General features: G+C 35.7%; 1 protein-coding gene across 21 annotated transcripts in view; it reads left to right on the top strand.

The window, feature by feature from the left end:
- Positions 1–22,931, top strand: part of ZPLD1 (zona pellucida like domain containing 1) — a 324,181-nt gene extending 301,250 nt beyond the window's left edge. For all 21 annotated transcript variants that reach the window (XM_068545559.1, XM_068545566.1, XM_068545563.1 and 18 more), the window contains 8 exons: positions 1,870–2,051; positions 3,472–3,544; positions 7,513–7,610; positions 10,572–10,652; positions 14,141–14,312; positions 15,371–15,479; positions 20,900–20,929; positions 21,344–22,931. In XM_068545559.1, coding sequence (XP_068401660.1) covers positions 1,870–2,051; positions 3,472–3,544; positions 7,513–7,610; positions 10,572–10,652; positions 14,141–14,312; positions 15,371–15,479; positions 20,900–20,929; positions 21,344–21,519 — 921 coding nt within the window. In that variant the 3' untranslated portion in view covers positions 21,520–22,931. The remainder of the gene's footprint in view (positions 1–1,869; positions 2,052–3,471; positions 3,545–7,512; positions 7,611–10,571; positions 10,653–14,140; positions 14,313–15,370; positions 15,480–20,899; positions 20,930–21,343) is intronic.
- The last annotated feature ends 184 nt before the right edge of the window (positions 22,932–23,115 follow it).

The raw sequence follows: 23,115 nt of genomic DNA, 5'->3' as shown, positions 1-23,115 counted from the left end.
TTCATGTGTGTACCTTCATTTTTTTTTTTTAGAGCTGAATTACTCTGGTATAAAAATTGAGATATATATTATGTGTATATATATAAATATATGTATATAATTTTTTTTTCACAGACAGAATTTGCATGTTTAGCTAGCCAGTCAGGCAAGCGATGTGTAGAGAGGAAGAATCACTTACTTTTTTATTTTTGTCTTAGATGTTACCATCTTTGGAGTCCGCTCCAAGGATAGTCCTGTATGGGAAAAATTAAGTAGACTACTAAGTCCTCTGGATTAGAATCAAAATGTTTTCATTCATAATGATTTTGGTTCTCTTCATGAGTCAGCTAGATAATTGCTTCAGCTTTGCCCATGTGCTCCTAGGTTCATGTATAAAGTATATTCTATTGTTGAAAATTAAATGTTACAGGTCTCCATAATATCTGCTAAAAATATTAATTGAGCATCATATTGTATTTGACATGGCGGGAGAAGCTCAATTGTATTATGAAGGTCAAGAACATTATTGATTATTCCTGAAATGCTGGTTCTTAAATTTTAGTGGGATTGGAGAAATGAAAGCTAATCAGTCCCAGGGAAATATACACATGGACAATATTTTTATATAAATTCTAGGAGTTCATGATCCCTCTGCAACCCACCTATGAACTATTGTCCTGGAAGGGGATAAGAATCTCCATGTACCACAGAGGAAGACCCTGAGAAGATCGACCCTAAGAAAATGTGTGACCTTAATTCATTTGTTCAGAATTTATCTCGAGGACCCCAAGATGCTGGTGTCACTGAGCTATGCTGAAGGGACAAAGACAAACAAGACCAGGAGGGTCCCCTGCCCACAAAGAGCTCTGATTATGGATGGGGGTGTGCTGAGTCAGACTGCTCATGCACTGTGATTGCATGAATAGAAGCTGTGGGGCTATCAGGAGAAGTTTCCAGGGAAGATGAGATCCAGGGGAGGAGTGGGATATGTCGTGGTGAGGAGGGGAGAGTGGAGGCAGGAGGGGTATGCACAAAGGCCAGAGCAACAAGGGCCTTGGGGCTGGGACATTATTAACCAAGAGTGGGAGCCTGGAGATGTGAAGCTAACATGCAAAACAAGATCAGATTAACAGGGGTCTTTTAGGCCATGCCACGGAATTTGGACTTTACCCATGAGCGTTTTCAAATTACTTGCTATAGCACAACGAGTAACATATAGTCTCTCTACTTTCTCATTTATGAAATATGAGTATAGTGTCTTTGGTTATATGAAGTTTTATTTAGTTAAAAGACACATATGAGTCAGACAGAGAAAGACAAATACCATATGATATCGCTTGTATGTGGAATCTAAAAAAATGCTACAAATGAACTTATTTACAAAATAGAAATAGAGTCACAGATGTAGAAAACAAACTTATGGTTACCGGGGGGAACGGGGGGGATAAATTGGGAGATTGGGGTTGACATATACACACTACTATATATAAAATAGATAACTAATAAGAACCTACTGTATAGCACAGGGAACTCTACTCAATACTCTGTAATGACCTACATGGGAATAGAACCTAAAGAAGAGTGGATATATGTATATGTATAACTGATTCACTTTGCTGTACACCTGAAACTAACACAACATTGTAAATCAACTCTACTCCCATAAAAACTAATTAAAAACGAATAAAATCACCCTCTTTATGAGAAGAAGAAAAAAAAGATGTATGATTACTTATAAGTAGCATTATATGTGTATAATTTCAAAACCATGCCATGTTATAGTTGCAACAGACCCTAGAAATGATCTGTCTAATGTTTTATTTTGCATATGAAATGCCTAGATTTACATGTAACTATTTAATAACTGAGCTTGATCTACCATTCTAACAGGTATCCACAATTCCTGGAGTCAGTGCTTATGGAAATGCAACTTCAATACAAATAGGAAATATTTCAGGATATATTGATACTCCAGACCCATCAACAATCATCAGCTATCTACCTGGACTTCTTTACAAATTTAGTTGTAGTTATCCATTGGAATACCTGGTTAATAATACCCAGCTTGCTTCGTAAGTCGCATTTTATTCTTGCTTTCTCATATTGTCTTTTGGTTTGAGTCATTTTTACCCTTGAGGGACTTATAAAGATAACAGGATTTGTTGGGAATAGCTAAACTCAATCTAATGGAAACCATATAAGGTCTTATCTATCTATCTATTTACCTACCTATCTACCTCTCTATCCATCTGTGAGTGTTATTGTTATGATGCATATCAACAGCTCAGTTTTAATCCTCCCCCCCTCCAATTAAAATTGGCTCAAACTAGTCAGCCTTGGGTTCTCCTAGCTCCCTTCAGAACTAACTGCCCAAGAACCCAAGAACCCTGGGTGCTTATGCAGTCCAGAAGGGCCTGTCCTGTTTCCAGTGTGTAGAACATTCGGTCACTGCATTGTTGGGTCCTGTTTGGCTTCATTCTCTGCCGTATCTCTCACTGGTGGACTCTGCTGCCCAGAATCTGAGGTCTCCATGCCTCCTGCTGAGGTGTCACCTGCACAGTTGCTGATGCTTCCCAGGAAAGGTGGTGTCACCCAGAGCCAAAGAGCCTCAGACATGGACTGAGGTCATTGCCTTTTGTTTATAGTCATGTATTCATTCATTACTCCCAAAGCGCATACTCCAAGACAGTTATACATCCACGTTACAATATAACCATATGGATTTGTGAAATATTTTTGACAAGATGGGGGTGATTGAATAAGAACTTTCCCTCTCCAGTTCTAGGGTTTTCTATCACAAAAGTAAAGTTATTGTTTAATCTTAGTCACAGGGAACGTGGAGGACACATTTTGCTTCGGGTAAAAAATATTCATAGATGATTTAATGGCACAATGATGACAAACAACTTGGTCAAAAGCAAGATTTTGATGTGGAAAAAAAGAAAAGAAAGGCCTTGAGTCAAAAGCATACAGGTGCAGAGGGAAGGAGGTCATAGTCTTTCACTCTGCTCCCCTCAACTTTCCCACTAAATACACTCCTGAACTTCAATGCACATGGAAATGTATTCATTTATTCAATAAATATTATACACCTACTACGTGCCATGCAATGTTCCAGCAGTGAACAAAGTAAAACAAAGTCCCTGATCTCATGAAACTTCTATTGAAGTGAAATTGATGAAAATGTATTTGCATCAGATTCAATTTTTTTTGGAATGACGTTTTTCTGCAAAAGTTTCATGTAAGTAATAAAAAATGTAAAAAAGCTTCCTTTATAAATAAAAAGATCATAAAGAACAGTTTGTCTTTACTTAGTCCCTCTTGCTTTTTGATTATTTATCTGTTCAGTAATTTAAACAGTATGCACACTCCAGACCTAGTTAAAAGTATGTCAGGATTACTCAAGAGTTTTTTGCCTTAAATCTAACATTAAGGTATAAATGAGACTTTAAAAATCTCATCAATGCCTTCCTTTTCCTCAATCTGTTTTAGGTCCTCAGCTGCTATTTCTGTGAGGGAGAACAATGGTACATTTGTCAGCACTTTGAACCTGCTTCTTTATAACGTAAGTTGATGGGAGAAGTATGTTATCTCCTCTTTCACTGTTCTGAGGAGCCATTTATGAGAATGGCTTTTATATAAAAATCTACCAAAAGCCACATTAACCTTGTTATACTTTGGTAACGCTTATTCATCTTTACCACCATTTTCATATATCTTAGTGATAAAAGTATACTAAAAACTCCATTTTTTTCTAGAAGTTGGTGTATGATTTAAACTTTACTTTATAAGTGTGATTCTGCATAGTTACTCCAAGTGTCTACCTACATTTATACATATATATTTATTTATGTGTGTATGTGTGTGTGTGTAGCCATAGTCAGGGTCAAGATTTTGGAAATAATATATTTGTGATAAAAAGATAGGAAAAGTCCAAATGATACTTGACTTGAAGGCACGATGCTTGGTGATGAATGTGTTAATATTTTCAATGTGGGTTTTGGCTGTTGTCAATTCTGTCACATTTGAAATAATTTGGGTTGACTGCACAGTATTGTATAAACTTTTGTCATTTAAATATCGACAGTGGCAGCAAAAACGTGAAAAATACATGAATTTCTATTTATAACTAACATTAATCTCACAATGATATTTTCATGTTGATTAAAAATTTTTATTCATACATGTTAAATGCCTGATTTAAATATCAATTTTCAATCTATCAACCAACATTTTTGTAAATTATGAATCTGATTTTTACATTATTATTCATGTCATCATGGCACTGAGTTATAATTCATGCAACTGATTTAAAAGTCATTGCATTATACTTTGAATATAATGTGCTATAAATATTGTAGTAAGACATTTTCCAAAGGCATTTTAAAAAGTCATGTTTATAAGTTTGTAGTCTGACACCACAGAGTTCTAAACAACAAATTAAAATGTGTTGGAATGGAGATTGCCTTTCTGTCATTTCTAAACTTTCTTCTGTAAGGAGAAGCTGCCAAGATACTTGGTTTTACAATACTCAGCAAATATGGGTCAGTATTCATTCCCAGTACGGCCAGATATTTATTATTGTTGTGAGCAGTATTTTTAAATTGGAACATTTCTGTTAATTTATACGTGTAAGGTCCCTCAGGTAGAATTGCGATGAATGGTTTGGATTCAATCTTATTTGTTATACTTGAGTGAAACAAAGATGAGAATTCCTGATCCTAAAAAAGTGAAAAACATACTCACATGACATTTAAGGATACCACTATTTTCTGTGAAATTAAACTATTCTCTCAGCAGAAAAGCAGAAAATCAAACCTTAGAACTGTGGATTTGAGGAGAGCTTTGCTATTAAGCTCTTTCCTTTATCATTAGAAATAGTATCGTAGTCCTGTTGCTAACTAGACCTAATCCTTCAAAGAGTTTCTAGAATCTTAATGCCAAGTAAAAGTCTATAATTTGATGATAACCTTAAGATTTTAATTCTATAGTAAGTAATTTATATCAGAATATAAATGAAATACATAGTGCCAAAATCCTTCTCATTTTTAACCAATTTGCAATGAAAGTATTACTAATGGTTGAATTAATACATTAAAATTTAAAAGTTATTTACTAACCAGTTATTTAATAAAATTCAACCACTTCCCTACAAACTAGTGTTTTAAAAATTAACAGACTTAATTTTTTTAGAGCAGTTTTAGATTTAGAAAATGTACAGAGAGTTCCTATAGACCTCCAGTGCCTGCATACAACTTCCTCTATTATCTGCACCTTGTATTATGGGTCATATGGCATATTTGTTACAATTGATGAACCAATACTGACATATTATTAAGTAAGGTCCATAGTTTACATTTAGGTTAATACTTCACGTTATATATTCTATGGGTTTTGACAAATGTATATGACATGCATCCATTATTACTGTATCATACAGGAGAGCTTCACTGCCCCAAACTAGTTTCTTAACATGGCACCATTGTAATATTTTGCCATCTTACAGGACATTAAAAAAATAGTAATTTATACTGAAAAAATTTTTGTATACTTTGACGAATTGATCCAAAACCATATTTATTATTTGTTTGGAACACTAACATTTAGCTACCCAAATGTAATTTTATTGCAGTATTTCAAACTAAGTATTATTTTACAACCATTGGGGGCCATATTTTACATGCAAAGTTTGTGATTTCTAACCCTTAGGAATGATGAAAATTATATTACATACCTACTGCTCTTATTCTATGGTTAGTTACTTGGGAAAAAGTGCAATTGTTTATTTCTATGTGTTCTGGGATTCAGTGAATGTACTTAGGAAAATTTTACTTATAATAAATAATGACATTTATTGACTGTGTGATTTTAATATATGGAGTTTACTTCAAGTTGAACTATGACCTTATTTTTGCATGGTATAAATAGATCAGTTTTCTCCTCTGTGGAAACTGAAAGTGAGGATGACCTTGTGAATTTGAATTATACCTAAGTAATAGTGTCTTCTGAGCAGATAAAGAAACAGAGTAAATCTAAAACTGGGTTATGTTAATTATGAATTATTTTTAAGGTTGAAGAAAAAATTTAAAATAAATATAATTGATTTTAGGGACAATATTGTGCTAACAGGAGTAAAGGCAACTAAACAAAATAAAATCAAAAGATCACCTTATAGAAGAATAAATTTGATAAGTCATGATTAAACCACAGCTGAGTCATATCACTTGCAAATGACTTTATAGTATAATACTTGTAAAAAACAGTAAACATTCTTCTGGAGAATATTGATGCAAATACAAGATGAAAGAACTGTATAGTTAATGAAATGTGGATAACTTGGAGAAGTTGGAAAAGGGAGCCAGAAAGATAATGAAATAAAAATACTACCTATCAGAAATGGTTAGAGGAGCTATTATCATTTATCACAGAAATATAGAAAATAAATACAGCATATAATCCCTCATTTATCAGGCTTTATTTGAGAATGAAATATTCCACATGAATGCAACTTTTTCAAAAGTGAAGCATCCGAATTATTATTCTTTTAATTTTAAAAATTCAATATCTGTTGTTCTCTTCCCAACCTTCTTAAATAGAGTATGCTCTGTATTTTGCCTTTGCTTGATGATGTTGAGATTTCATAATGAACATTAAAAATTCCCCTTTGCTGCAAAATAGCATTATCTTCAGAGTTACTGAATTTGGGGGAAACAATTTGCCTCCATGCTAAATGATTTGACAGCTTAGATTTTGAGAAGTTTTTTCTTTATTCTACATTTTTTTCTGTTCTTCTTTACTATCAAATTAAAGCTGTCACTTCTCCATTTCTAATTTGCTGCTTTAATCTACTGTAGATTGGGAAGTGATATAAATAAACTCTCCAGAATTGGTCTAAACTTAGGGTAAAAGGTAGAAATGAAGTCCTAAGACACCCTTCTATAAGTCTTTACCATGTAATCTAGTACAGGAATTCCAGGGCATGCATTTTGGCAACTCAGAGACCATACTGGTCTCTTTTTAGGTTTTTTATTAAATTTTGGTAATTTCAAATTGCCAGATAAGTGACTCTGGGTAAATGAGACATTATTTAAAGTGTAAAGACTTACAACTCCAATGGCAAAGGGCCTAAACTGAAGCAGATATAATTTAAATAAACTGAATATTAGCCACTAATATAATTTAAATAACTGGAATATGAATTTAAATAAACTGAATATTGATAGTTGAATATTAGACAAACTAAATACTAACCTCTGACTAGTAACCATTGCATATAATTTAAATACACTGAACATTAATCATCATAAATGGTAAACTACGGACACAAAAAGATTTATGCATGAATTTGTTACTTGGATATGATTTAAGAACAGTTCTGCCAAAAACTAGAGGATTAATTAGGTCCTTTTTGGAGTTGGTTCTGTAAATTGATGTTGATTTGACCCCTTTTCTTTTATAGGACATTATTGTCTTAAGTAGATGTGCTGTTGGGACGGCAATGATAGATTAATTGCTTATTTTTTTCATCATTAGGATTCAACCTACAGTCAGCAGTTAATTATCCCGAGTATAGGATTACCTTTGAAAACCAAAGTATTTGCAGCTGTACAAGCCACTAATCTGGACAGCAGGTATTTTCAAACCCTTATCTTTTGTTGGTTAAAACATTTTGGCTGCCTAAAGCCTCATGAATCATAAAGTTAGCTCATTCACTTTAAAAAAAATATTGCCATTACCATTCCATTTAGAAATGCTAAACAATGGCTCTTAAAGAAGTAGTTAAGGGGGACTTCCCTGGTGGCGCAGTGGTTGGGAATCCGCCCACCAGTGCAAGGACACGGGTTCGAGCCCTGGTCCGGGAAGATCCCATGTGGCACGGAGCAACTAAGCCCGTGTGCCACAACTACAGAGCCTGTGCTCTAGAGCCCGTGAGCCACAACTACTGAAGCCCACACGCCTAGAGCCCGTGCTCTGCAACAAGAGAAGCCACCACAGTGAGAAGCCTGCGCACAGCAACGAAGAGTAGCCCAGCTTGCCGCAACTAGAGAAAGCCCGCGCACAGCAATGAAGACCCAAAGCAGCCAAAATAAATAAATTAATTAATTAAAAGAAAAAAAAAGTAGTTAGGGGCATAGGCCTGAGGCCACTCCCCTAGGGATTTTAATACATCTCCTGCCCTAACCAGGTACAGACATTTCGCTCTCGCCATCCATGGCTACACATTTTTGCCAAACATAGCAAGGCTTATGCCATTGCCTCTGACCAGATTCTATCTCCACCACCACCCTCTTCCCTCACACACACCCTTCCATTTTATTTCTGCCAGCTCAAATCCTACCCAGTGTTCCTGGCCCTGACCTAGTGTCATCTCTGTCTGATATCTATCCTTATCACTCCAAACAAGAGAGCAGTCAGAATGGGGTGAGATTAATCAAGGGAAAAGACACGTATTTAAAGGAAAAGAAGAATATCAGTGGAACCACTGTTCTCCCAGTTTCCAAAATGGGAAACTCGACCCTATATTAAGGTGACATAACCTCACCTTAAATGTCCAAAAAACTTCTCAGGAATTCACCCCATCTTATTCTTCAGTTTTCCTTCCCAAGTACCTCTCCTATTATGTCTATTATTCTTCCACCCATGCAGCCACCCTCTGGTCCAGCTGTCAGCATCTCAAAACACCTCCTGCACTCTCTAGCACATTCACCCCAAAACATCCCTGCCAGAATGGGGATTGTGACCTTCCTTCATCCTGCTGCTTCTCTCTAAAAAATGTCAGCACCTAAGACTCCTTTCCAGATTTTCCAGTGTCTCCGTGCTGCTCGCATCTCAGCCCTCCCACCTGATGCTCCCCATGAACCCCAGGACCTTCCTAGTCCCTTCTGGGTTTTTTTTTTTTTCTTTTTATTTAAAATATTTATTTATTTATTTTTGGCTGCGTTGGGTCTTTTTTGCTGTGCGCGGGCTTTCCCTAGCTGCGGTGCGCGGGCTTCTCATTGTGGTAGCTTCTCTTGTTGCGGAGCACGGGATCTAGGCATGTGGGCTTCAGTAGTTGTGGCTCGCGGGCTCTAGAGCGCAAGCTCAGTAGTTGCGGCACACGGGCTTAGTTGCTCTGCCGCATGTGGGATCTTCCCGGACCAGGGCATGAACCCGTGCCCCCTGCATTGGCAGGCGAATTCTTAACCACTGCACCACCAGGGAAGCCCTCCTTCTGTTCTTTCACACCTTTGTTCACCTTACTCTTCCCACCTGAATGCCCGCCCACCCACAATCGCCACACCTTCTGAAGCCATAGACCTCAGATTCTCCAAGAGAGGGATGATTTCAAATATTCTGCCTCCTGTCAAACTGTATATCAAATCATGTACCCCAATTTTTGGTTTAGAAGGTAATGCCTATATTTTTTAGTTTGCCTATATGTAAAAATACATATATTTGCCTAAATTAAAATAAAAAAGAAATGCTAATAAGTAGAAATAACATATTACAAGGGGGATTCCCTGGTGGACCAGTGGTTAAGAATCCACCTGCTGGTGCAGGGGTTGTGGGTTCGAGCCCTGGTCCAGGAAGATCCCACATGCCGTGGAGCAAATGCTCCACAATTACTGATCCTGCACTCTGGAGCCCACGTGTCACAACTACTGAAGCCTGTGCACCTAGATCCCGTGCTCCTCAGCAAGAGAAGCCACCGCAATGAGAAGCCCGCGCACCACAACGAAGAGGAGCCCCCGATTCCCAGAACTAAAGAAAGTCCGTGTGCAGCAACGAAGACCCAATGCAGCCAAAAATAAATAAATAAATACATAAATTTATCTTTAAAAAAACCAAATTACAAGGATTAAAGGGTGACACCCACTTTATGTCATTAATTGGAAAATAGCAATTCTTCCCATAAAGAAGGAGGGGTAGTGACTGGAAGAGGGCATGGGGAGAGCTTTTGGGATACCAGAATGTTCTATGTTTTTCATCTGAAAGGTGATTAATCAGATGCAGTCATTTTGTGAACACTTATGATTCATGTATTTTCTATATGTGTTACTATTCAATAAAAGTTTATTAAAAAACAAAGGAACTCTCCCCATAAGAATCTGGGCCAAAATTATATAAAACTATCTCCAGAAACATCTCTGCAAAATAACGAAATCAATCAAGTTTCATTTGACACTTAGAAAATCCAGAATGATCAGAATTGAAAGGAAATTCAAAAGTAAAGATCCATTTCTGCCCTAGTAAAAAAATTGTAGCATGTAAATAGTTTATTTTGGGTTTCTCATATATTATTATTTAAACATTGCATCCTGAAGAGATTAGCACACTCTAGAAATCTGGTTCTACTTTACCTTCTCCCTTTTTGTCTTCTTGGCATTTTTATTCTTGGTTGTATGTGATTCTTGATGTGTGACAGCAATTTGTTGCAGACTTTTAAATAGTTTGAGTTTAGGAGAAAATTTTAATAAACAAGAAGTCTCTGCAAATAATATAAAACTATGTTCCCTGGGATAAGATGTTTGTCAATATCTACTTCCCTTGGATTAGTAACTAACATCCAAAAGGAGATTCTGACTCTAGATTATTCTTACCTCTTCCTGCAGATGGAATGTCTTAATGGATTATTGCTACACGACCCCATCAGGGAACCCAAATGATGATATTCGATATGATCTCTTCCTTAGGTAAGTGTCTAAGTCTTGTATTGATAGCAATAATCCTACTGTAGATAATTAAAATAGAAAAGCTAAGTCAGATAAACAAATTATAGGGTACTTTTATAGCTTTTAAATTTAAAGTTTTACATTTTGAACTTTTAGTCCTTATATAGTTGGAACTATAAAAGTGGAGAACAATTTTCAACATGAAATGCTGATAAGGCTGTTGTTGAATGACAGTTACAAGTAAGTTTGCTCCATCAAAGATGTTTTATTCATGTTTAGGTCATGTGGGAATATTTCACTGTCTTAGGAAAAGCATGGCTAGGGTACTATGGACAATATGAGAAAGGCAGTGAGAGGGTACTATTTTTCCAAAACTAGACTGTCTCATGGTATGTCAAAAGGAGACTAAAATTAAAGTAATGGGCTAGATAATTTAGACCTCAAAATGCTTTTTTCATTTATCAGTATTTAATATGAAAGTGTAATACAGCCTACCACTCCTTTTTTATCAGAACCAATAACTTCAACTTCATTCCCCAATAGACAGTGATAGAGTGAATGTAATCTACATTTGGGGAAAGGGGACATTGATCATAAAAACATTCAATCATCTCAGTTCCTTTTCAGCATCTTTATCTGACAGGAGAACAGACTTGAGAGTCAAGCAATGGCTTCTAATCATGCTTATAAAATGCAGTTGGCTCTGATCACTGCCACTTATTGACACATGATGGGAGTAATATCATGGGAAACCAAAAGAATAAGTTTTACTGGCTAATCAATGTTAAGATGATACTCAGAGGGTATGATCAAACTGACACATATTCTATTGCTGGAAGTGTTAATTTGGTTAACATTTTTGGGAAAAAATATCAGTATGTATCAAAAAACCTTAAAAGATTTCATATCCTTTGATTCTACTTTTGTGAACTGGGAAGCATATTCTAAAATATTTATGACTTTCTTGTCTATCAGTGTTATTTAAAATAGTAAGACATGAGAATCGACTTCATATTCAGCAGTAAGGAAGTGGGTAGGCGAATTATGGAGAACCAGTAAGTTGAGAGCTCACACAGACACAATAATCATGTAAAATTATTTGTAAAATAGAAAAAAATAGTTGGTTCTATTTTATCTCCTCCCCTTCTGTCTTCTTGATATTTCTATCTTTAGAAATATGTGGTTCTTTAAAATTTAAATGTATTAAAATATGAAATGAAAGAATTAGCATACACGATTGTACAGTTGACCTCATTTATATAATACATGATAGAAAAGACTATAAGGAAATACATCAAAAGGTTCACCTTTGTTATTTATGCACAGTGAGATTGTGGATCATTTTGTTTTGACATTTTTCTTATTTTCCAAAATTTCTATAATGATTATGTATTGATAATCTAGAGTAAGATCATCAGACTTCTGGTATGACTATGGCTTCAGCTTAATTCTTTCAGTTTTCTTCTTGGAAACTATAGAGACTGAAATGGATAACTAAAAAAAGTTCCCTAAATGCCATTTTCAGTGAGATTAGGAGGAAAAGAAAACCTAGAAATTCCAAAATATGTGTTAGTGTTGATAAAAGCATTTAAGATCAAGACAAAATAGAGCAGGAAAAGGCTGGCAGGAAGCAGAGTGGGAAGAAGTGGCAGGAGAAGCAGGGAAGAAAAGTGATTGCTGAGGGGTCCCAGTGCCATAGATCCCAGAAACAGTCAGGAGAAATGCATACCTACGAGAACAGAGAATCACAAGCTAACTGAATCGAGAAAAAAGGGATAAACAAAAAATCCATAAAATACCAAAGAAAGGGGGAAATCAACATCGAAATGAGGAGGGTATGGCTCTACCAGATATTACAGTTAATAGAAGCTCTAAAGTTATTAAAGGGGTATGATATTATGTGAGGCTAGACACATAGACAAAAATTTAGAGTGGTAAGTTGAAAAATAGATCCAAAACATGGGAATTTACTATATGACAGAGTTTGGTAACATGCAAATCAGTGGGATTGACAGAGATTTTTAAAAATAGTGCTGGATAGTAGATAATCTTAAGAAAAAAAAATAGCATAGGATCTGTACTTCACTCATTATACCATGATAAACTTTAAATAGATTAATTTAAATTTAAAAACTACAGCTTTAAAAGTGATGGAAGAAAACACACAAAATATCTTTAGAAATTTGGAGTAAGGAAAATCCTGTTTAGCCCACATACTAGAAGCCATAAAATAAAATATTTAAAATTAAATTATGTAAAAATAAAATTTCTGTGCTCAAACACACACACACACACACACACACACACACACTGGGAGGAATGTCCAAAGCCAAACAACAAAGTTAAAACAATTTACAACTTACATAACAAACAAGGAACCACTCTTCCTAAAAACCAAGAATTTATAGGAATCTTAAGGAAAAGGCCAACAGTACAATAAAAATTTGAGCAAGGAACATAAACAATTTTCAGATAAAGAAACACAAATGGCTCTAATATATATGAAAAATGCACACATCCATTCACACTAAGATAAAGGTGAATTGATATTATATGGTGATAGTTTATTGTTCCTACCAAATAGGGAATAATCCAAAATTTCATACATATACTTTATTGATGTAGCTCTGAGGGAAATAAGTATTTTTTATACATTACTGGGGCAGTACAAAATGCAACAATATTCTAACACACCATTGTGAAGCAATTATACGTCAATAAAGATGTTTAAAAAAAAAATGCAACAATATTTATAGAGGGCGATGTGGCAAAATCTGTTGAATGATCCTACAGATATATAGGTAACCCTGCACATGTTCGAAATGATGTATTGTAAGACTATTCATTATTACTTTGTAAAAATGCAAAAGATTCAAAACAATGCAAGTGTACATAAATAGGGCACAGGTTAAATAAACTCTGACGTGTGCATGATGAAATAGTGTACAACTGTGGAAAAAGATGAAAGAGGCTCTCTAAATATTGATATGGAAAGACCTCTAAGATACATTGTTAAATTTAAAAAAAGGCAAGGTACAAAACAATATAGAGAGTGTGCTATCATTTGTTTAAGAAGGGGGGAACATTGAGAATATATTGCTTCTGCTTCTATTTGCATATGCCCTGTGAGGCTGCAGTAACATGTGAGGTCACCACGGGCAGGTTTGTGTGTGGACATGGGAGAGCATGGACAAGGGCAGAGATGTGGGGAGAGACTTTTTACTATATATATTTTATACTGTTTGGATTTTTGAACCATATGAAAGTATAATTCCTCTAAAATTTGATAATAATATTATAATCAGAAACTGATCTGCTTAAATATTGTGATCTAGGTCACTTACATATCTGTTGAGTTAGTTTATTCTCCTATTAAGTATCGATAACATGACATAATTTTGTTATCTCTTAATGTAATGGGGTACTCTTAATACTGCAGAAATTAATTTACAAGTCACGGTGGGTTGGTACTTTCCAGTAATATCGTTTTCACATTCTTTAACGTGTAGCTGTGACAAAGATCCTCAAACAACCGTCATTGAAAACGGCAGGAGCCAGCAGGGCCACTTTTCCTTTGAAGTGTTCCGATTTGTGAAACACAAGAATCAGAAAATGTCCACTGTCTTCCTGCACTGTGTTACCAAGCTCTGCAGAGCTGATGACTGCCCCTTCCTTATGCCAGTATGTTTTTAGCAACTTTATTCTGAACTGTTGAATTGATCTAAGCTGAAAGTTATCAAGTGTTAGGAACTAATTTCTACATAGAAAGTGGATATGCTTCAGGTCAAATAGTTTGAAGAACAATTTTTTCATTCATCCAGGAAAGATCTATTGAATGCCGCTTTGTGCCAAGCATTATACTGGGAATACAGAGATGCATGAATGAGTTCTGAATTCAGTTAGCTTATCCTTTAGGATCATGAGATAATCATGAAATAAAATATGACAAAACGTTATGGTGCAAAGGCAGACATATATATGGGCTGTAGTAAAAGGCATTATTCGTCATTGTGAGAGAGATGAAACAAGAGAGGCTGGAGGCTCAGTGGAAGAGATATGACTTTGAAGACAGATGAACCCCAAAGAGGCAAAATCAAGAGTATAAGAGACACTCCATGCCAAAGGATGGTCAAAGTCACAGACGCATGATACAGAGTAACCAGGGAACTTCCAATCCTTCAGTAGGGCTATGGGGCAGAGTAGAATATCTAGACAGTAGGCCCCCTAGTGTTACAGCAATATTAACCTGAGAAAAATGCAGTCATGTTTTTTGATTTGAGATAGCTTTAATGTGTTTATATGTGTGCTCTAATTCATGGATTTCTTCACAATTATTAATTGCTTTAGTCCTAAGTAGCTATATCAGTTGGGGTTAAATAGAGATTCCACATTTCCTTGGCTCTGTGCTGACCAACATTTCAGGGAAAGATTTATTAAAGCCTTGAGAGAAATAAAAGTAGAAAAGTTTGATAAACACAGCTCTTTTTCAGGGGAGCCATTGAGCTATGTAAATTAATGAGGCAATGCACAATTACAACGGGAGGAAATAAGAAATGCGGCCCAAGCCAGGATAAGAAATACTGTAGCAGTTATATGCAAAGTAATTAAATAAATGCACAGAAGTAAATGAATAAAATTAAACATGTGGTATCTCTTCTAAAAGAATCTGCTCTCCAAATGGCCATAAAGAAACAATTTTGTGCCGGTGTGGAATTTCATTTGTTTTCTTAACTCCTTAGATTTGCGACCACAGAGAAAGGCGAGATGCGGGGAGGAGGACCACCTGGAGCCCCCAGAGCACTTCTGGAAATGCTGTCCTTTCTGCAGGGCCCATCATTACTCGGAGTGGTAAGAGCACTCCTCCTTTTGTGTGTAGTAATAGACGGTTCCAAAATGGCTTGTACCTTGGCTTCTAAGGAGAACTCAAAGTGATTCTTAAAGAGCACTAATTAACTGTGAGACAAGATAAACTGCTAGACAACTTTAATTTCATGGTAGTTTCCTGTTTATTCAACTTACTAAGGGAAATACTGTCTTTACCACATTTCACTTCACACACACACACACACACACACACAAAGTATACGGTGCTGGACATGTTTCATTTGCCCATCCGGCTCCACTCTGCCCTTCCCAGCCCCTCTCTGACCTTGAATACTGGTCTCTGTGAACTGCATCCCCTGGCTGCCTTGCCAAGTAGTTTCTGGTTGGACTTGGCCAATAGGTGGCGCTGTCAGAGGTTGGGTGTGAAGTCCACACAGCTCCCACCAGACAACTCTCTCCATTCAACTACTCTCAGAGTTCTGGAAACTCTCCCTTTAACCCATAGCCCAGGTAACTTGACTTTCTCTTGTGAATTCCCTCCATCTTTATAAATAGTCCTATTAAATCTCCTTAAATTGCTAGTTTGAATACCATTTGCTTCCTCCCAGGATCCTGAATTGTAATAGTATGTAAATACGCCCACCAGTGCACTTATTTGTGCTCACGACTCTAATGGACACAATTGTTTATACAATACATTTTCATGTATACAAATATTTGTATATGCATGTGCATACACATACATATACACATACACACACACTCTCCAAAGGGATACTGCTTTACAAGCGTGAACCTGGAGATATCCAGAATCAGTTGGATAAAACAGACATGCATTGTAAACAACACACACTGAAGTCTGAAAAGCTGGTTCTAGTTCCAGCTTTTGTCCTAATAAGCTGTGGAACTTGGGATTTTCCTCCACTTCTCTGGGCAAACATTTCTTTCTTTATTTTTAAAATAAAGGGTTTGAAAAAGTAGCCTTTCAGATTCTTTCTAACTCTATGGTTCTAAATTTGTCTAAAAAGGGAAAGCAGAATTCTGATTTGGACTATATGCTAATAATTTTTCTCTATTTTATAATAGCCATAGGCTATTATTATGTTTCAATTGTGGGTCTCCTGTCCCACAATGAAAAGAAAGTTTTGTCTGAAAGAGGTAATTAAGCAAAAGTCATTTGGACCTGAAAAATCCAGACAATTGCTTTAATTATTCACTCCTCTGTGTTTGTGTACACATATCAGTATTTTTTTAAAAAGCCTAAGAGGACCTTTAAATAATGCAGAAATTTATTAAATATAAAATTTCAAACTTAGTCTCTACTCCCTGAGGGTTTGGTATGTTTTGAATGGTTTGAAAATGACTGGTTTGTGGTTTGTCAGAGGCCCAATCCTTATCTCTATCTAGCTGTCGGAAATAGCTCATAGAATTACACTGCATGGAAACTCAGCTCTTGCTGCCAATAATTAGGAATGCTTTTGGGTAGGCACAATAAAAAATATTCTTAAACAAAAAAAAAAAAAAAAAAAAATTTTCTTATTTCTATGGAGCGTATCTAGAGTCAGTTTGCCATAAGAAAAGAACCTTGAAAGTGACATTTCTCTGTTCATGTTGAGTAGATGACTTTTCCTCCTCTTTAACTTCTTTGCTTCCTTCTTACCTGGACAAAATCAAATTTAAATGTTACAAATTTTAAATAATTTACTACTGTAATATAATCTTAAAACAGACCAAAATTATTAAGATCTCCAAATCCCAGTAAAGATTACCAAGCAGCAGTTTCGAATCCTACTGTAGCTCACCAGCTATCCAGGTTTATAGGTTTCTTCCACATCACGTCTAGTCATCCGAAATATCTATGTTAAAACCTCAAAGAGCTAATGCCTTTGATAACAATACCTCTGATGTCATGCCTGGATTTCTTCCTTTCCAATTTCAACTTGTTTCCACCTCAAAGATGACATTTATTTCCCAATGCACTAAGGTTCTCTCCTAGTCACCTTGGTCTCTCCACCCGTAAAGCCCCCAAAGGATAATGGTTAACCTTCCTTCATTTCTCTCTCACTCTCTGTGGATTTTTTTTTTTTTTTTTTGTAACTTTGATAAATAGCAGTAGGATGGTCCTTATTTTTGGATATCATGGTGGCCTCACTGCCTAGAGGACCATGTGTAACAATGATTTCATTATAATACTATAATATCCTTAAAATTTTTTAATTTTAAATTCCATACAAATACAACTCAGAAATCAAGCTATTAGCCATTCACAGGCAAATTATATGTAAATTTAATGTCCAACTTAATGACCAGGTCTACCTTCTTCTCTTAGTTTTACTTTATTTTTTACCTTAATTCAGCTAGAATTTATCTCTGCAGATCCTGTGGCTGATTTTCATAGACAAGTCCAGTTTCAGGCTTGATTTGCTCTCTTCAAAGCTCTCTGATACTTGGAATTTTTGCTCTGTTTACTCACTGAACCACGCCTTCCCCTAGACATCTGGCTTGGATCAGGTTTAATAAGTTGTTAAACCTCAGAACTCCTGTTTTGTTTTGTTTTACTTTAATGAAGTCAAATCCGTTGTGGTTATTTTTACCCAACATTGTTAATCCTTTTTTTAGTTGACTTCGGAAAATATTCATATCCTCAGAATTCAAAATCCTCAAAATTCATGAAATGTTCTTATTTTAAGCTCTGAAATGCTAAAACTATTCGGTAGGGAAATGCTTATCATGGGGTACAATCCTGGAAATTTAAAGGTATAATCACTGGAAAATAGTAGTTCATAATTTTTTTTTTTTACAAAAATTCATATGGAGAAGTTCAAGCCAAACTCTTGTCCAACTAGCGTCATTGAGTTTCATTGAATAATTCATTCTAGCATATTTATTTAGCCCCTACAGGGACAGCCACTCTGCTAGGAACTGGGAATAAAATAGAGAACAGGCCACAGTCTTTGCCCTTGGGGAATCTTAGAATTCAAATGTAGAGATAGACTATTAACGAACATGACCCAGTGGAGAGTAAAAAGTTTTGAGGCTCTCAACCTGAAATATGTGGTTCATTTTACCACATAGGTAAATTGAAGACTTAAAAAAATAGTTTGTGCTTAGAAAGGAAAAATATTCATTCTGCATATATCTTTGCACTGATGTTCACTTTTTCCATTTATTTCAGCTACTTATCTGAGAGAAAAGCAGAGAATGACAATTTATCTTCCACTTCTGGCTTTTAAACAGCTGTGGTATTGCTGCTATCACTTTCCTCCTATGGGTCCTCAGCTAGCTATATGTTTTTTGAAGAGCTCACCAAGTTTAGAATTCCAATCTGTTTGAATTCCATAAGGTTTTTTTTAGTGTACATGTGTATAAGACCAAATTGGTGTGAGAGAAAAATAGAAGTGTGTGGTGACAAAAAGCTCCTGAAAAATCTCTACCTCCCTTTTCTAGACAGTTCTTTGATTTTCTTTTAATTGCAATGATCCTAACATTGCAGGATACCAGAAACAGAAGATAACAGATAAATTTATTCTCGCTAAGCTTATTCAGTATCGAGTACAATTCCAAACAATATTCAAATATTACACACTCTGATTTCAGCCATCTACCAAAGGTAGGATGCTTTCAGTTTTTCAGAGTCCTGGAGCCTGCAGCTGATGTGGCTCATTTGGCATCTTTGTCCCCACACAGAGATTTTGTCCACAGCCAAGTCCTTGTAGATGACAGCTGGGATGCTGTTCTTACAAAAGTGCTTTGGTAATGTAAGAGAGGAGTGGATATTCTGACTTCTTTTGTTAACCTGAAATTGCAGAAAATAGTGGGGGCATACAATCATAGAACTTTTGCTTAATTTGGGATACATAGGAGGAAACTTTCTATTCTTTAATAGAAACCTTTTTTTTTTTAAGAGCAAATAAATGTAATTCCTAAACAAAGAATAACTTTTAAAAAGGAATTTTATAGCATTATATATTCTCTTCCATGTTCCAGTGAGGCAGCTTGTTTTGGGAAAGGGGCACTCAGATCTTTTGGATGAATTAATCACAGTGCATACATCCTGTCTATTTCCATGAGAAGCTATTGTCCTTGTAGGATGATACTGGTTGGAGGTTAGGATTTTCCTAAGGGCGTCTTATAATGAAAATTTGTATTTTTTTTTTCTTTTTGTCCTATAGCAATGCATTGCACCATTCTAAAGAATCCTATGAATGAGTGCTCTATTTATTTTGGACATTGTACTTCAGGATCAAACAGCAGAACCATCATTTCTGCCAAGACTCATATGTCTGAAAAGAAATGGCATCAGATGTTTTATAAATATCTCACCAGGTTCTCCCATCAATTATTTCAAATACTAATCCTGGAGTTTTATAGTTTGAGATATTTATCTCTTTTACTAAAAATATTTCCACACTTGCTAGTTTATATTATTTTAGAAAAGGGACTCTGAAACTGATCTTTTATTTAAGCTTAGTGTTTACTTTATCATGGAGGCTGTGGCAGATGGAAGTTTCTTCATCTGTAAAATGGGAGTAGCAATAATATCTAAACCATATGGCAATTATGAGAATTAAATGTGATAACATATGAGATAGCACTTTGTAAACTGTATGAAATTACACACATATTAATTGTAATAGTATTTATACGCCAGAATCAAACAGCCAACTGCACACATTTTATGGTTCAAATAACAAACACTCACAGGCACATATACACCCATGTATTTAAACACAAATATAAAATCCACTCATTGTGTATGTTCAAGGGTTAATTGCTATATGATTACAAAATGGGTAACAAAAACTGGGAAACCAAGTGAATGTGTTCATTGCATCTATTATGTTTGTCAGGGAAAATGAAAAATCAATGGCTTCAGTCTTTTACTTAACAGATGCAAATAAAACTGCAACTCAAGTTCAGGAATGATTTTTCTTTTCATTTAGTTATTAAGTACGAATTTATTTTCTTGGAACTTGATGTTTTTTGCAGATTATAATGGGCAAATTGGCATCACTTAAAATAGAGTGGCACTAAATAATGAATGTTTCTCTATAAAAGAATAATAAATGGCAGGTTATAGGGCTTTGAAAAATGTAATAGCTGTTAACAATTACTGCCCCCACTAACCTGACTGGAGAGATAATGATGAAGCAAAGTCAGCAGGAAGGAATACAGAGCAGTATGTTTTACGATTTTATTTGTATGCCCAGGGCAGTGGCGGGGTGTGGGCTTGGAGGAATAGATAGATGATGAAATCTTGGACACATGGAACAGGAAATGAGAAAGCAGACGGTTTAGCGGGACTTTCGTTATTGCCTTTCCCAGGGAGCTTGTGGGTGAAGGTGAGGGGACATATAGGTAAAAAGTAATTATAGAACTATAACAGACATAGATAAATATTTGGAGACACAATATTGCTTTTCTTTTTCTTTTCTTCCCCCCAGATGAGACTCCAACTAACAATTCACAGCTTGGTAAGATAATTAACATATATTGAAAATTAAAGTATAATTTTTTTAAATGGTAAGTATTTTTTGGTGATTAGTTACAAAACTGTAATCAACTAAAAATAATGAGCTCTGGTTTAACAAGCTTGTTATATTTTAAATAACAGTTCACTGAGGATTTCTGAACTCATATGCAACCTGTTGGTCAATTTTTAGAGCATTTTATAGGTGACTGTTTTTGGCTGCCGGGGGGATACCAGGCCTCTAAACCATACAATCCTTTGGGTATTGAATTGAATTATAGTCAAATAAATTGTAGCATAATCGTCTCATGCTGTTATTCTACAAGATACTGATGACATGCTTTGCAGGTTTAAATTGGGATAAGGTGAGTTAAATCTGATGCTGGACCTTCCCACTGTGCGTGTTTATTACTTGCAGGCTCTCCAAACGAACCTCATTTCCAGCTGAACGCCATCACCAGTGCACTGATATCAGGAACGGTCATTCTGGGAGTCGTGAGCTTTTCCCTCCTCCTGTGCTCACTGGCCCTTCTACGCAGGAAGGCACCCACCAGTCTGGTATTGAATGGCATACGAAACCCAGTCTTTGACTGACTGTCACAGGCTCCTGCTCTCGGGAGAAGGCTTCACTGACTCTGCAGTGTGTGACTGCAGTCAGTGTTCTATCTGAATTGAATGCCAGCCAGCATTTGATATTTGTAGGTTAGATAGATTTCGGTGTAGCTTGTTAGCATGACAATAGTGAGAGAATTTTGATAATATTGCTCTTGTCACTTACGTTTGTGGTCAGCCCTGTTTGTATGGCACCCATGGGTATACTGAGAATAAGCAAACAACATTCAGGACTTAGATCCTATAGGATCTGTCATTATTTCATTTCCTTTCAATTTTCTTTTGGTTATTGGTTTTATAGATAAAAGGTGACCATAGGAAAAAAAATAAATTTGTTGCATTTTATCCCCTAAGCATTAAAAGCCATTGTGATGGCACTTAGATTTGCATATGTGGTCCTGAAATGAAAGTTGCTTTTTGTTTTGTTCCAGATAATTGCAGCTTGGGGATAGGTTTTAATTGGACCAGCCAATTTGGACACCTGAGATTTAATTTCTCATTCTATGACCTCCTATGTTTTTGGCTGATTTCCGTGTCTGAAAACATTAATTTGAAAAAAAAAAATACAACTCTTGGGTATTGTATCCTAACCTGGAGGGAGCATCCATTTGTGTAGCAAACACTAAAAATAGTCGTTAACCTCTAAAGGATACTGGCACTAGGTCGTTATTCATTTGACAGAAGAATCTGTGATCAGTTTTCTCCTGGTTCAAGTGAGAACATCAACTCGTGTTCCCTCTGCCCCCAAGTAAACCACTCAGCTGCTGTTGCAGCTGTGCTTCCAGACTGCAAAGATTATTCTTAATTCAGGAACCAATACGTGAGAAAACAAACAGTAGTTGTGGGAGAGGACATTGTCCCCACACACAAGCATAGCATTCCTATGGGGTTTTTTAAAAACCTAAGTTCCATTTTTTTCCCTAGAACAAAGAGGAAACAGGTTAAATGTTTTTGCAGAATTTTGCTGGAGTCTCCATGAAAAAAATGTCGCTTTCCTTACAAATTTCTGATGTAGACAAAACATATAGTCTGGAGGAGGCCTACTTTTGCAGGTGTCTCCTTTAAGGCATCATGAATGCCATGGAAGAAACAGTATTTTCCTCTAATAGTAAACTGCAAGAAGCATTTTATTTTTTATCAGTTTTGCAAAAAATTTTAAAAAGCCAAGTTTTAAGCCTATATTCTTACCAAAAAATCAAGCTTCCCTTTGTTCAATCTATCTACACAATGGAACAAATAAAACAATTCAATGACAAACACCAGAACCTAGCATGTGCAGCTACTAGAAGTGCTGTTTATAACTGTAGAAATTGCTGTAGAGACTAATTGTTATTCAACATTTGTGACCTATTATTCAGGACTTAATTTTACTATACTACATGCAAATCACTATGCAAGCTTAGATTTGTTTCAAATGAAGTGTCTATGCTCTGATGTTAATAATTAAATCAATCATCAAATCAAAAAAATACCTTTTCTCTAATTTGCCTGAATAGTTCAAAGAAAGTATTTATATTACTCTAATTAGCTATATAATTGCTTCAACTTTCTCTTTCAAGGTATAGACACAGTCAGAGG

This window comes from Eschrichtius robustus, chromosome 6, assembly GCF_028021215.1.
Source record: "Eschrichtius robustus isolate mEscRob2 chromosome 6, mEscRob2.pri, whole genome shotgun sequence".
Lineage (NCBI taxonomy): Eukaryota > Metazoa > Chordata > Mammalia > Artiodactyla > Eschrichtiidae > Eschrichtius > Eschrichtius robustus.
This window is presented reverse-complemented; position numbering and strand designations above follow the sequence as displayed.